This window comes from Notothenia rossii, assembly GCF_949606895.1.
Source record: "Notothenia rossii genome assembly, chromosome: 6".
NCBI lineage: Eukaryota > Metazoa > Chordata > Actinopteri > Perciformes > Nototheniidae > Notothenia > Notothenia rossii.
The window spans coordinates 79,268,322-79,282,073 of NC_136909.1; the positions used below are offsets into that span (position 1 = coordinate 79,268,322).

At 39.7% G+C, this 13,752-nt stretch overlaps 1 protein-coding gene across 16 annotated transcripts in view; it reads left to right on the plus strand.

Moving 5' to 3' along the window:
* Positions 1 to 13,752, plus strand: part of camk2g2 (calcium/calmodulin-dependent protein kinase (CaM kinase) II gamma 2) — a 60,964-nt gene that overhangs the window by 16,673 nt on the left and 30,539 nt on the right. For all 16 annotated transcript variants that reach the window (XM_079689802.1, XM_079689792.1, XM_079689803.1 and 13 more), the window contains exons 3-5: positions 8,844 to 8,903; positions 11,824 to 11,878; positions 12,912 to 12,977. In XM_079689802.1, the coding sequence (XP_079545928.1) occupies positions 8,844 to 8,903; positions 11,824 to 11,878; positions 12,912 to 12,977 (181 nt within the window). The remainder of the gene's footprint in view (positions 1 to 8,843; positions 8,904 to 11,823; positions 11,879 to 12,911; positions 12,978 to 13,752) is intronic.

Below are 13,752 nucleotides of genomic sequence, written 5' to 3' on the forward strand. Positions count from 1 at the left end.
CAATGTCTGACTCTCCCTCAACGTTTTTAATATAAGTTGTTGCTCTGCATTTTAAATCAGCTCTGAATAAAGGATGTTTGGCATAAAAGTAATAACTATTATAGAAGGCAAAGATATCTTGACCCCTGCTTCAAAAAGGGAATTAATTCATTTTCTTAATGAGACATGAAGTTATTTTTTTTAAATACAGTTCAACACCATGGCATGCTTCTGTCTACAGCAGGGGTGTCAAACTCAAGGCCCGGGGGCCAAATCCGGCCCGCGACTTCATTTGATGTGACCCGCAAGAGTTTGCAAAGAATATAATACATTTATTATACGGTTACATGCCACTTTACAGAAGCAGGTTGGCCATAAACTACATGTCCCACAATGCATCTCGTTTTGTGACATGCGCACTGAAGATACTTGCAATTATTTGCCCTGGAATTCTGCTTTCAGACGTAGTTAATTACTAAGTTATTACCCTATCCGATAATAATCCAATGCAGAGGCAATAATGTCATATAATACATTATTTTATATATATGATATATTTATATATGTATTTTATATAGTTACCACCGGCCCTTTGAGTGCAACCATAATGCTAATGTGGCCCGCGATGAACTTGAGTTTGATACCCCTGGTCTACAGTAATACAGAAGATGATTGACGCAAAGCATGCTAGTACTAAAATAGCTTTCTATATTATTAAAAAAAAGGAAACTTAACTCATGAACTTTGTCCTTTCTCGACCTAATGAACCGAGCATTGTCCTGATATAAGGGAGCAACAGGGTGACCGCTCACACAGCTCTAATACTGATCATCTTTAAATGCACCTAATGACATGTGGCACGTTGAGCTGGCAGCGTGGTTGTGATGAAGTTAATTTACCGTTAATCTCATGATGTTTTAGCTTAGCCACAGTGTGGAGGTGACAAGGAGAAAACTGGACTTGTAGCAAAGTAAGAAACCAAAAGGTGGCTGCTGTTTATTTGTAGATGTGTTAACACTTTTGGGGACGTTGTGAAGTCCCTTTTTTCACTTCCACAAGTGAAATAACTGTCTGTCTTTTACATGAAGACAGACTTCCGCTTTTCAGATCCATTATTTAAAAGGACAGTGTTTTAGTTTGGAGGACAAAAATAATGCTGGGGTTTTTTTTCTATTTAGATTTAATGATTAATAAGGATCACAAGGGATTCCATAAAATACAAGAAAAACACAAAAAAGTCTTTATATTTCTTCACTTTCATCGGGGAGCGTTTGGCCTCTTGATCCAACTATTTTGTCCTGGACACAATTTCTTGAACTGTATGGATTTCCCTGGTGATTCTCTTTTATTCCAGTGCTACTAAAACGTCCACATCTCCATTTGTCCAACACTTATTGTCCCTTTTTTTGGTTTCCTTAAAAAAATCCAGGGACTTACGGATTGGTGAGCCCCTCCCATTCCTGTCTTGTGTACCCCAGCATATGTCTTGATTATCCCAAAGCAGTAGTGACCTATAACCCATGTTAGCTGGTGTGTTGTTCATACACATGCAAATACTCCCATAGAAACACATCACTCATTGAAAGGGCATTTACTTTAGAAAACCATATCTACAAATGCTGTATGCCTGACAGGAAAAAACATACTCTGTCCAGAAACCTGCAGCAAGCCTGATGTTGTCTCAGCAGGTCAGCTGGGGTCAGATTAACCTTCATTTAATGGATTGATTTAGCACTCCCTGCCAGCCACACCCAAACTGCCTGGAGACCGTTTGGTAACACTTTACATAGAGTTAAAAAAAACTATACTGTAATGTCTTAATAATTTGAAAATAAAGATTTCTTTAGACTCTTGTGAAACATTTTTATGTTTGATACACTTTTAAGAGACTTCAAATATAAGTACATTTCATTTGAAAGCACCTCTGTGCCTCAGTACGGCCTCACAGAGCCGTTAGAATGGCTGTGGACACTTATTTCTATTTCTTTCTGTTTTTTACGTCTCTTCCATCTCTTTGCTGAGTTGTGGGCGTCACTAGATCTGACTCTGGGGTCCAGTAGAGCAGAACGGTGGTCCTCCGTCTCTGTCGGATTATCACACTGCAGAAAAGACGAGGGAAGTTGCTTGTCGGTCGGGGGGGGGAAACGTTTACAGTTCTTGACAATTTGGTGTTAGTCTAAACAGCTTTTAAGAGTTGAATACAAGTAAAAAATAGAAATACCAGCTAATTAGAACTTTGACATTATTACGACCAGATTTACAGACTTAAGATTTTAAATATGTTTTGTTTATACCTGCGGGAAATTGGATTTTGGCTGGTCCATTTTAGAATAAAAATCAATGAATAAAATAAATGTTATTCTAATAAATAAAAACATATTAAACTATTGAACTTAAAATGTGCACTTAGTACTACAATACATGACAGCAATAAATATGTAAAATGTGTATTACAATTTATACAATTGTCTATTAATAATGATATTAATGCTGAAAATATAGTATTTAGAATATTCCTTTATGAAAATGCAATATATTAATAATCCTAAATGATATGAATCGGAGCAGAGCTTGATAATGAATGCGAAGTAATGCATGGTTAATCATTCCTCATCATCTCTACAGTCCTTCTGATCGACGACCTGATCCTCAGCGCTGACCCCAGACTGACCTCTCAGTGACGCAGCGTCTCACTCCACTCACTTGTTGATGGAGCAATGTCTGACAGGAGGTGGAAATGATCAGTGTCAGAAAATGCCTCAACTTTCTCTTTCTATGTACGCCTCCATCTGTCTCTGTTCCTCTCTCTCTCTCTCACTCTCTCTCTGTGTCTCTGCTCGGTGGAGCGGGGCGGGTCACTGTGATTCAGGGCTGTAAGCCGGAGGAGGATTGGATCTATTTTTAGTTATGTCTGCTCTCTGGGCCACGCTGACCCGCAGTCTCTGTCTGCCGTTTTTTTTTAATGTTTCTGTCAGGCTGTCATTCATTTATCTCATATCAGTTTGTCATCCTTTTGTCCTGTGATACCCTCACATAGCAGGATACTTCTCTCTAGTGTTGAACAGGCTCTACATCCCTGAAGTTCTCCTGCAGCAGCGTTTGTGAGGCGCTCACACACAACTCGTTTCTATCAAATGTTCATCCAGCCATCCTCCTTTCTTCTGGATGAGCGTGTACAGTATATTTCCTATGGTTACCCAAACATTGAGCCTGATTAAAGAGGCAACTAAGAGTGTATACCTTTTTGTGGTATTAATCAGTCAATTGATTTGTGTATAAAATGCCAGAATTATGACTCAGGTCAATTTAAGATAATTGTGCTCAATTAATGATAATATTAATGTTTTGAATGTCTTAATGTTTCCAGCCAAAGATTTATATCACAGCTATATACAATAAAGAGAAAAACCAATATTGGAGTCTTGATAAGTTACTTTATTGACATTCTAAATGGTTGTTGATAACGTTTCTGTTGACACGAGCAGATACAGTACAGTAAGTGTATTGAACTCTGTTTTCTATCAACAGAACATTGAATTACATGTCTTATTATCAAATGCCAAACCAGCTTCTAAAATGAGCGAATTTGCTGCTTTCTTTTGTCTTATACGAGCGTAAACTGAGTATCTTTCAGTTTTTGACTTTGTCTGGGTTTTGGAACATTTCATTTTGCTAATCACTCACCCTCATATGTTTGCAGCTCTGTGTTCATTTTTCTTTCATTTTGGCCATTTTTCCTTTTTTTCCTTTGGTCAGAGACACTCCTCGTTTCATCCACTGTTTGTTTCTGAGAAAACTCATGGAATAGGGCTGTCAAAGAGTTGTTTGTGTGTCCTTGGTTGTGTTGTTTTGCGTGTGTGCTGGTAGGAAACGGAGCTGAGAGCCAAGCTTTTAGTCGTGCTCTCAGCGCTGTTCTCATTGACTTGTCTGGAAAGTCACTAAAGGCATAACATGGAATCACTACTAGGATACCTAATGGCTTTGCTGGAAAGAAAAACACACACACACACACACACACACACACACACACACACACACACACACACACACACACACACACACACACACACACACACACACACACACACACACACACACACACACACACACCCAAACAAACACTTCAGCAACTGTAAAGCACGGATGCACTCTAATGCAATACGGTAGCTAAAGTGTAAGTATCATTTTAAAAGGGAAAAAGCCACACCTGTATAAGGTTAATGGAACCTGTAAACTGATTGCATATACTTTAATTGCCCTTTATTATATAATATGATTCAATAATAATCTGTATCGTAACAGGTGTAAGGTGCATGCAACTCATTTAACAAAAGCAGCCATGCATGAGTGGCTTCATGATGAGGTCTTTTCAAAATGGAGAAGCTGCTCTGTGTGTGCTGGTTGTGTCAGCGGCTCATCATGCTAATAACCGGCTCTGCTTACGCTGCAGGTTGCCATGTCGGCTCCTATCAGCAGATGGAGAACGCTACATACCGACCGCGGCCTTTTGTTGACGCCGCTCCTTCTCTGACAGTCTCTGAGGAGAAGGGACTTGACATGTTGGATTTAAAGAGACTGGTGGTGGCAGTTATACCCTGTGGCATGCATACTGTAAATAATGTTTTGCTACTATTGATAAAACTCAATAGTGTTTCTTTCATTGGCACTGCTTCAGGCTTATTTGGTTTACTGGAAGTTAGGTGCAAGTCGAGTGCAACTAGAAGAAGAAGAAGCCATGTGTTTTTACACAAAATAACCATTTCTCACCAAATAACAATGTCCGTATTCTGTGTTTGTCCAATGTTTACTCTGTGCTCAGTTAGTTGGCATTTATTGTAAAGAATTGTTGTTTCTTTCCCTGCCGGCAGAAGTTAATTGATGTACTTGGGTGTGGGGGGGTGGATCATTTTTCAAACTCTGGATGTGGGCTGAAAGAAGCCATTTATCCCTCGATCCATCCATCTGATCAGAGTTTCTAGACGAGGTCGTAAAAAGGGGAAGGCTGAACGGATAAATTAACATGATGTGTCGCGCCTACGCTCATCACTCACTCTAACAATTGGGCTAATATAAGTGCTGTGTTGCGCTTTTCTTTTCTTTGGGAAGCTGTAAAAGGGATGCAAGCTTGTAGGTGGGGATTGTAAAGGCAGGCTGTTATTTGAATCACGATCTTAAATATCAAAACACTTCCACTCCATTTCTTCCTTTATAATTAGCATTGTAGAAACCACAATGATGATCTAAAAGGTTCAAATCTGCCTATTTAAAAAAGAAATTCACTTTCAAGATGCTTTTCAAAAGTTCTCCAGTTAGCGTCCAAAACATTGTTGTTTTGGTTTGAAATTTGGAGTGTACGACTCCCTCCCTGTAACCACTTAATAACGTTATTAAGCTCTTAGCAATGGGAAAGGTAGCAGTATATTAGGTACACATAGCTCAAACTAATATAAGTCATGATGCAACAGTCCTACTTTCAGAAAGTGGATGTTCAGTTTTTGTTCAAACTGGTTTGAACGTGCTATTGTATTGCATTAGAAAGAGAGATGTTTAAGTCATTTGGCCTGGTTATCAACACATTGGGGGACGGTGCAACATGTTGCATAATAAAGTTTGATAAAACTGGTTACTTGTTACAGTACTAGTACGTCGTTTCGGATTTTTTTTGTAATAGTTTTAGATTATTAACTAACTGCATCTTTGGTCGATTTATTTTGTACTTTGAGGGCCTTAAAGGCCTAATAATATGTGATGTGTGATGTCTGGCCTTGATAATAAGCGTACCCTTTCTGCTGATCTGTATAGAGAAAAACATTATATTTTAGAACGATAAACACTGCTATTTTGAACGGTGTTAACTTCTGTGTTTGACGCCGATCAGCTCCTGTTAGCTGCAGTCATTTTCTCTGGTTTTTATTCTTTTCTATATGAATTGTTCTTTTGAAGCCTGTACTTATTCTCTCATCTTTCTATTGAAACTCCTCATTCAGTTTCGAGTTTCTCTAAGCAGCCGGCTGCCAAAACTCTCTGCCATGTCAAGCATAATAAAGCCGTCATCTCGGGACAGCATTGAAAAATAGGCCTATTTTTGCCGGATGATCTAACTTCTAAGAATACATGCAGGCTAAATAGCCCATTATGGCTCTGAGAAGAAGGTTGAAGAATGTCTGCAGGATGCTTTGATTTCTCATCCTGTGAACAAGCTGGTCAGATGAAAGCGTGTGTGTGTAATGTCTAAGCAAAAGTAGAATATTGAACTAAACAGGATAGACCTATGTTTTCAGAGACATGCAGGATACAGGCTGCAGCTGATTGGCTTACAGCTGAGGGTCAGAGGTTCGGGGGTCAGAGGTTCCTGTGGGTCACCCTGAGGATAGCAGTCGTAAGCCTCCCTGTGTTTTCCTGCAGGAACTTGTTGGTGGTGAAGGATTCGATAGGAAGTCAATGCACAAACCTTTATGCCGCTAACTATTTGAAAGCTCATAGAAATCTGTCAATGCCTGAGTCTTCTAAAAACAGCCCTGAACACAGCAGTTGTGAACCAGCAGATTGAGATTGGTTTGTCAAATAAGGATTCACATATTGTTTAAATTCTTGTAATATATACATAAGGCTGTGGCTCAGTGGATAGTGTGCTGGACTTCGAATCAGGGGATAGCATTGTGTCCCTGGGCAAGACACTTCACCCCAAATTGCTCCTGTGGGGATTGTCCACAGTACTGAATGTATGTAAGTCGCTTTGGATAAAAGCGTCTAACAAATGACATGTAATGTAATATGCTTGCTTTTAAAGGTGGGGTAGGTAAGTTTGAGAAACCGGCTCGAGATACACTTTTTGTTATATTCCATGGAATGCTTTTAACATCCCGATAGCAATGAATATCTGAAGTATTTTGACAAAAAATCCATACAAAAATGTAATCTGTGGAAGCCGTGGCGCTGTAAAAAGCACGACCAATCATCTGAGCCGGCCCGGCTAAAATAACTGGATGGTCTACCTGCCTGTCAGCCTTCCATCTGTGCACAAACTTATCTCGTGCCCTCATTGGTCATGTGCGCATTCGTGTGTGTTGGAGGAGGGGCTCTGTAAGGAAGTGGCAGATTTTCTCCGGTTGTGTATTTTCAAATTCTAGCGCACTCGAGCTGGTTTCTCCAAAATGACCTACCCCACCTTTAAGGTGAGCATAGTAGAAAAGGTCCCTCACTCTGGATAAGGTCAGCCGTGTCACTATAGTCAGTGTTGGTGAAAAAAACTGCATTTGCTGTTAAGGAAGGAAGTATTTCCTCTTCACTTCTCCTTCCAGTTCCTGTTGTTGCAGCAGTCCGGGGATTAGAACAAACTGAAGCCTTCTCTAACCTTCGGGTTACCTCCAACGTATTAGCTGGTTTCTTTGATTTCATTAGTCCAAGTTAGTTGTTAGTTGTCTTTGTGAAGGATTTCTGGTTTTGACCTGCATACTATGTACCTCCAAGTGATTGATGGCTCTGCCTCCAGAACAGCAAAACATGTGTATATCACCTCAACTGGATTTCTTTATACTTTATTTTGCTAACTCCCTCAATGAATCAACAAACATCACTGTAGTTTGGTGACTCACCAGGGTTGAACTTTGCCAGTAAAAATATTTTTCCCATAACGAGTTTCAACAAGACAACCACTTTCTCTTCTTTTTACCTTTCCCAAAAGGTCTCATTGCCTCATTATTGAATGTTCTGTGAAACTATTCACCGTTTGCTCTAGAAAGGGACCGATTGTCAGAAATGACTATTACCATGTTGAAGATTATTTCTAGTCACCGTACCAATTGATATCTGTAATCTGTCATGAGCGATTATGGATGTCCAGTGTCTTTCCAGCTAGGTCGCGCACGGAAACAAACACAAACAAAAACAAAAAACAGTGCACCCACGTAAGCGTCCCATCTGTCCCCTGAGACCAGCTGCTGGTGGGTGGGAGTGTGTCCAGTACAAACCTCACCTCTTATACCCTGCAACCCGCCATCCGCTGCAGATATCTACTGTATCCACACACACACACACACACACACACACACACACACACACACACACACACACACACACACACACACACACACACACACACACACACACACACACACACACACACACACACACACACACACACACACACACACACACATCCTCCCCTCGCCATTAGAATCATTAACTGGACACTTATTATATTAAGGCCGGACCCACAAGACTAATTCCACTAAGTGCAAAAAGCTTGTGCTAGAGTTTGTGTGTGTATTTGTGTGTGTGTGTGTGTGTGTAGTATATAAATGTTCGTCCACAGTTTTGGCTTCTAAGCTTGTGCTACTTGCTGTGTGTCGATCAAACCTTTTTGACATTGTGTCTCTCCTGTCGGTCCTTTAGTTCAAGTTTATTTGATGTTGGTCTTAAAATGGCAGGTTTAAACAAAGACTATCGTGGATATGGTCTAAGAGAAAAGGACAGAGTGTGTGTTATGCATCATACAGTTGGACAGTTTAAAAGAAAATATTTAATAAATTCATAGTTGCGTGTGCAAGGATTTCCAAAAACTTTGTAGTATTTATTATTTATTAGCATCTTTTAAAAGTTGTGTAGAACACGCTGTTTCCAGAAGTTGCAAAAGTGCTATTGAACCACATTAACTGCAGTCAGATTTAGTTATGTAATGCAGCACTTTTGTATTGCCTATTTTTGTGTTGGCTTTGTGTTATTGTGTATACCTCCTCAGTGAGTTTTTGATAGTGTTTTGTTAACTGTAGCTAAAATGCTGGACAAAAACAGAATATCTTGCTTCTCTTTTTGTTACTGAAATCTTGTCCTTAATGTTTCCTCTCTCTCTTTTCTGTCCTCAGATCACCAGAAACTGGACCGGGAGGCACGGATTTGTCGCCTGCTGAAACATCCAAACATAGGTAAGTCATTTCCCAATGAGAAGAAGGGCTTTGTTAGTTCAGAACAACTTAAAAAAATATGTTTGATTTACCTCTGACCACGATAAAACCAAATATGTGGATGGGATTTGAAGTGATAACTGAAAAACATGGATTGTATTTCTCTAATTTAGGATCTTGTTGGTTATGTGCTGCGTTAAACCCAAATGGCAGACATAAAGCACAAGAACAATCATTGCATTTGACCTTATTTTACGACTGTGGTCTCTTAATAAGTTGTTATTATTACCATAATAATCTCATGGTGGTGGACTCTCATAAAGCTGATGAAACCATGTTAAGTAGCGGTTATAGAAAGCCAGGGATCTCCAGCTGTGACACACAGTTTATTGTGGCTATTGAGGTACTTTTCAAACCATTAAAGCCTTATTGCCACAATTTGCTCATTCCTTCTACTCATTACTCATCAAGTCCAATCTGAACTTTCTGAAGGATATTTCCATTGTGAAAAAGTGCATTAATTTGCTAAGAAATCATAAAAGTGACATTATTTATAACTCCAGAACTGGCTTAATAATCATCATATCGTCTTCAGTAATAAAGTTATCCAGTGATTTGTGTCTTTACATCCATGATATATTGCAAAATGGTCGTGCTATCAACCAATTCTAATAGTTTAATTTGCCAAAGATGTCCGTGTAGCCAAAGACGTGTGTGTGTGTGTGTGTGTGTGTGTGTGTGTGTGTGTGTGTGTGTGTGTGTGTGTGTGTGTGTGTGTGTGTGTGTGTGTGTGTGTGTGTGTGTGTGTGTGTGTGTGTGTGTGTGTGTGTGTGTGTGTGTGTGTGTGTGTGTGTGTGTGTGTGTGTGTGTGTGTGTGTGTGTGTGTGTGTGTGTGTGTGTGTGTGTGTGTGTGTGTGTGTGTGTGTGTGTGTGTGTGTGTGTGTGTGACCCAGACAATAGCCAGTGGCCTCTTGAGGAAGGAAGGAAATGGCAAGGCGTCTTTGTGGCAGAGCCGTCAAGTATCTTATCATAGAGTCATGTGCCCAGTGCAACCTAGACTATCTTAAAAGCATAATAGGTATGGTTTCACTCTCGCTTTCTTCTTCATCCCTCCTGCTTCGTCATCGTCCTATTCTTCCCTTTCTTTTTCAACCTCAGCTGCTCTTTTCTTATCCTATTCTCAAGGGGAGAGCCTGTCAAGTTTTCTATTCTCTAAATGTAAGCCCTCTGAAGCAAGAAGAGAGTAATATCCAACGTTTTCAGGTCTAATTTTAAACACCGTCCTTCACCCACCTTGGCACAGGCAGGTTTTTAACATATCTGTGAACAGTATAGCACAGGGTTCTTACGGTCATTAAAAACCTGGAAAAGTCATGGAAATTCAAAATGCTAATTCCAGGCCCTGGAAAAGTTATGGAAAACAATATTTTTCCCAAAGTTTTGGAAAAGTCATGGAAATTGAACTAAAAAGCATAAAATATAATTTATATTTTATCTAATCGTCAAAATAGTAATACGATAATGATAATAAATACTGTATCGTATAGTAATGAACGTAAAATGGCATTTAACTGTCGAGGTATTTTGCTGGTGAGAGATTTTAGTTGCTTTAGCCTGTAGAAGCTAGTAAGCCTACTATTTGATTTGTTTTAGATAGGCCCAACATGTTTCATATGTAGACCTTATTTTCCTGTTCCATGTTAAAATAAACCATTTTCAGTGGTACCGCTGAGAAAGAGTAATTGTTTTGGTCATGGCAAATTAGATAAAGGTCATGGAGAAGTCATGGAAAATTAGGTAAAGGTCATGGAGAAGTCATGGAAAAGTCATTGAAAATCATTGGTGAAAAAGTGTATGAACCCTGATAGCATTTGAAAACTGTCTCATGAGCTGCTGGGAAAGAAATCTGTTGGTTAAATGTGTCTTTGTCGGCAAAAACTCATCCTGTGTGAAGAAAAAGGAGGCTTTCACCCCTCTGTGTACACACTGTTGAAGAGAGGGTTTGTGATGTTTCCTGCCTACCTTTGTGCTCCTTCAACAGAGAGAAAACCTAAAAGAAAATGACTGGTATCACATTAATTATAAATGATTACAATATGGCAAACACTCAGTCAACTTTATGATCCAAGGGCTGATTCGTGGTTGCCAACAGGCCAGGTGGCACTCTTCAGAAACATGCTGTCCAACCCTGGAGTGGATACTTTCAGATAAACGGGGATAAAGGCTGTGCTCCTGGAAGCCATGTAACCTAAGTGGACTGTGTATTCCATTACATGACATGTTACTTGTTACATACTCAATGCTGTGGGCAATCCCCACAGGAGCAATTTGGGGTGAAGTGTCTTGCCCAGGGACACAACGACATGCTGACTGCAGTGGGGTTTGAACCATTGACGCCCTGATCCCAACACCAACGCACAACCCACTGCACCACACGCCTCACTAGTGTATCACTTGACCTTGTGTGTGTTTGTTGTTGTGAATGGATGTACAATAATAACAATGTGCAGACTTGTGTTGAGTGTGTTTATTCTTCTGTATCCCCCTCTGGCTGATGATCGATGATGCATTTATTGTCTGCTAAACTAAAGAGAAATAACCATTAAGAGCTTGTAAAAAAAACAAACAAAGGCTAAAAGCTACTTTTAAACAAATGACACAGTCCGTTTTTGCAGCTGATTTACGTAAACAAAATAAATTGTTAACCCCATCAAATGTAATAGCAGCTGAAATGGTGGAACTAAATTAAGAAGATAAAGCATAATAACTGCACCCTTTACAGACTTACATAAATGACTAAACTAAACATGCAGACCATTTGAAATAAAGCTGGACCCACAAAGTTGTTATTAAACTGTTTGACAAGTTACAATGTCAAGGTTGTCTTCAATTGATTTCAAGCTGAAGTCTCTCTCGCTCTGTTTGTTTTCCTCCTCACTAGTACGACTCCACGACAGCATCTCAGAGGAGGGCTTCCATTACCTTGTCTTTGACCTGTAAGTAAACACACACACACACACACACACACACACACACACACACACACACACACACACACACACACACACACACACACACACACACACACACACACACACACACACACACACACACACACACACACACACACACACACACAGAGATTAAAGCCAGAGTATTGCTCCAGGATGAATTGCTTCACCCGAGCAACAAGCTCACACATGTCAGCCCCTACAGGAGTACAGTGTATCAGCTTTTCCACTGTGCTGCCATGATGGAAATGTTTAGTATACTCTTACTCCTATCTCCTATTTTAAAAGTGATTACATTAATTTGTAAATACATGAAAAACATTTTAGCTACTGTTGTGAAGTAGCTAAAATGTTTTTCATGTATTCACAAATGAATGTAAAGGGAAGAATTGTGAGGGACAAGCTTCATTTTATAATATAAATAGCTTAAGGAAACAATATAAGAGAAATACTGTTTAAAAAAAAAAAAAAATCAATATGCTCTATTGTTATCCCTCTCTTTAACTGCCACTCGTGTAACATTTACTTTATCATCTGATGAAAACGTTAGATCTTTCCCATGAAAACAAGTGGGTTCAATTCAAGTTTTACTAAAATGAAATGTTTCTTACAGTTGCATCCACCTAACTGCACATTTACTTACGAAATAAGGAATAAAGTTTAAAAAGCTAATGCTATTGCTAAAATGTTTGAGTTCAACTGTAGTTTATGTTGGTGTACAGTAGCAGTCCATCAGTATTGTATCTGAGGTAGACATAAACAAGCATGCAAGTCGTGTGGAGGCTTGTGTTATCAGCAACCAGTCAAGTAGCCTCTTAGAGCAGCAGAGACAGAACATGTTTCCCATGAACACTGAACATAACGAACATATGAGAACGTGTCATCACTTACAAAAGGAAAATAACCTATAGCAAAAGTGAAGACAAAGACAAAAGGGGAAGAAAGACAGTATTCTCTTAATGCGTCTCTCTCTGTGGGCGAAAGAGAGAAATCAAATGTATTTGTTGTCTGTGTGCAGGGTCACTGGAGGAGAGCTGTTTGAGGACATTGTTGCCAGAGAGTATTACAGCGAGGCAGATGCCAGGTAAAGTATCTCATCATGCTAACGTGTGAACATGTCAGACAGTGCATGTTATTTGTTTCTTAAGCCTTAAGTGGCTGCTGAAGAAAGATCCGCGGCTGCCACAGGAGCAGAGTTGCGTTATGAAAGGATAAAATGATTCTGCCATTTGAATCTGCGTTAAAGTACTTTGTGCTTTGGTTGCAGGAGACATGCTTTTGGTTTCTGTCAGTTCCCTAAAGGTTGTTTATTTTCCACCATGTGACTCGAGGCTTTTAAATGTAATTCTATTAATAAATAATGACAAAGTTAAAACATTACTTTGGGCATGTAGTCAGACGTTGCAGTTTGGGTTTTGCACTGCAGCACATTACTTGCCTGGAGTTAAAGCAGGCAAATTCTCTATCAGATTTTGGTCAGTTATGTGTTCAGTATTGACTTAAGCACCAAAATACAATTACATAAGGTAAAAGTATTTCTATCCTTAAGGGAGTAAGGACAGCAGCAACACAGTCTAAGAAACCAGGAGAAGAACCAATGTGTGCAATGTGTTTATTTTTGATTCTGTCTGGCAGAGAGAACACCGCTCTCTTTACACCTGGCTCTGTTTACCCTCCTGACCCTCACTTCACCTTTCGTAGTGTCAAACTCAATTCACTTCAAAGGAATAACGCTAAATTGTACCGTACTTCAGACCAGCAAAATTGCTGAGCTTTGGACAACCTTACATAAGAACCCCCCCCCCCCCCCCACACACACACTGCCTCAACAACACACGCTGCTCCACTTCACACACATC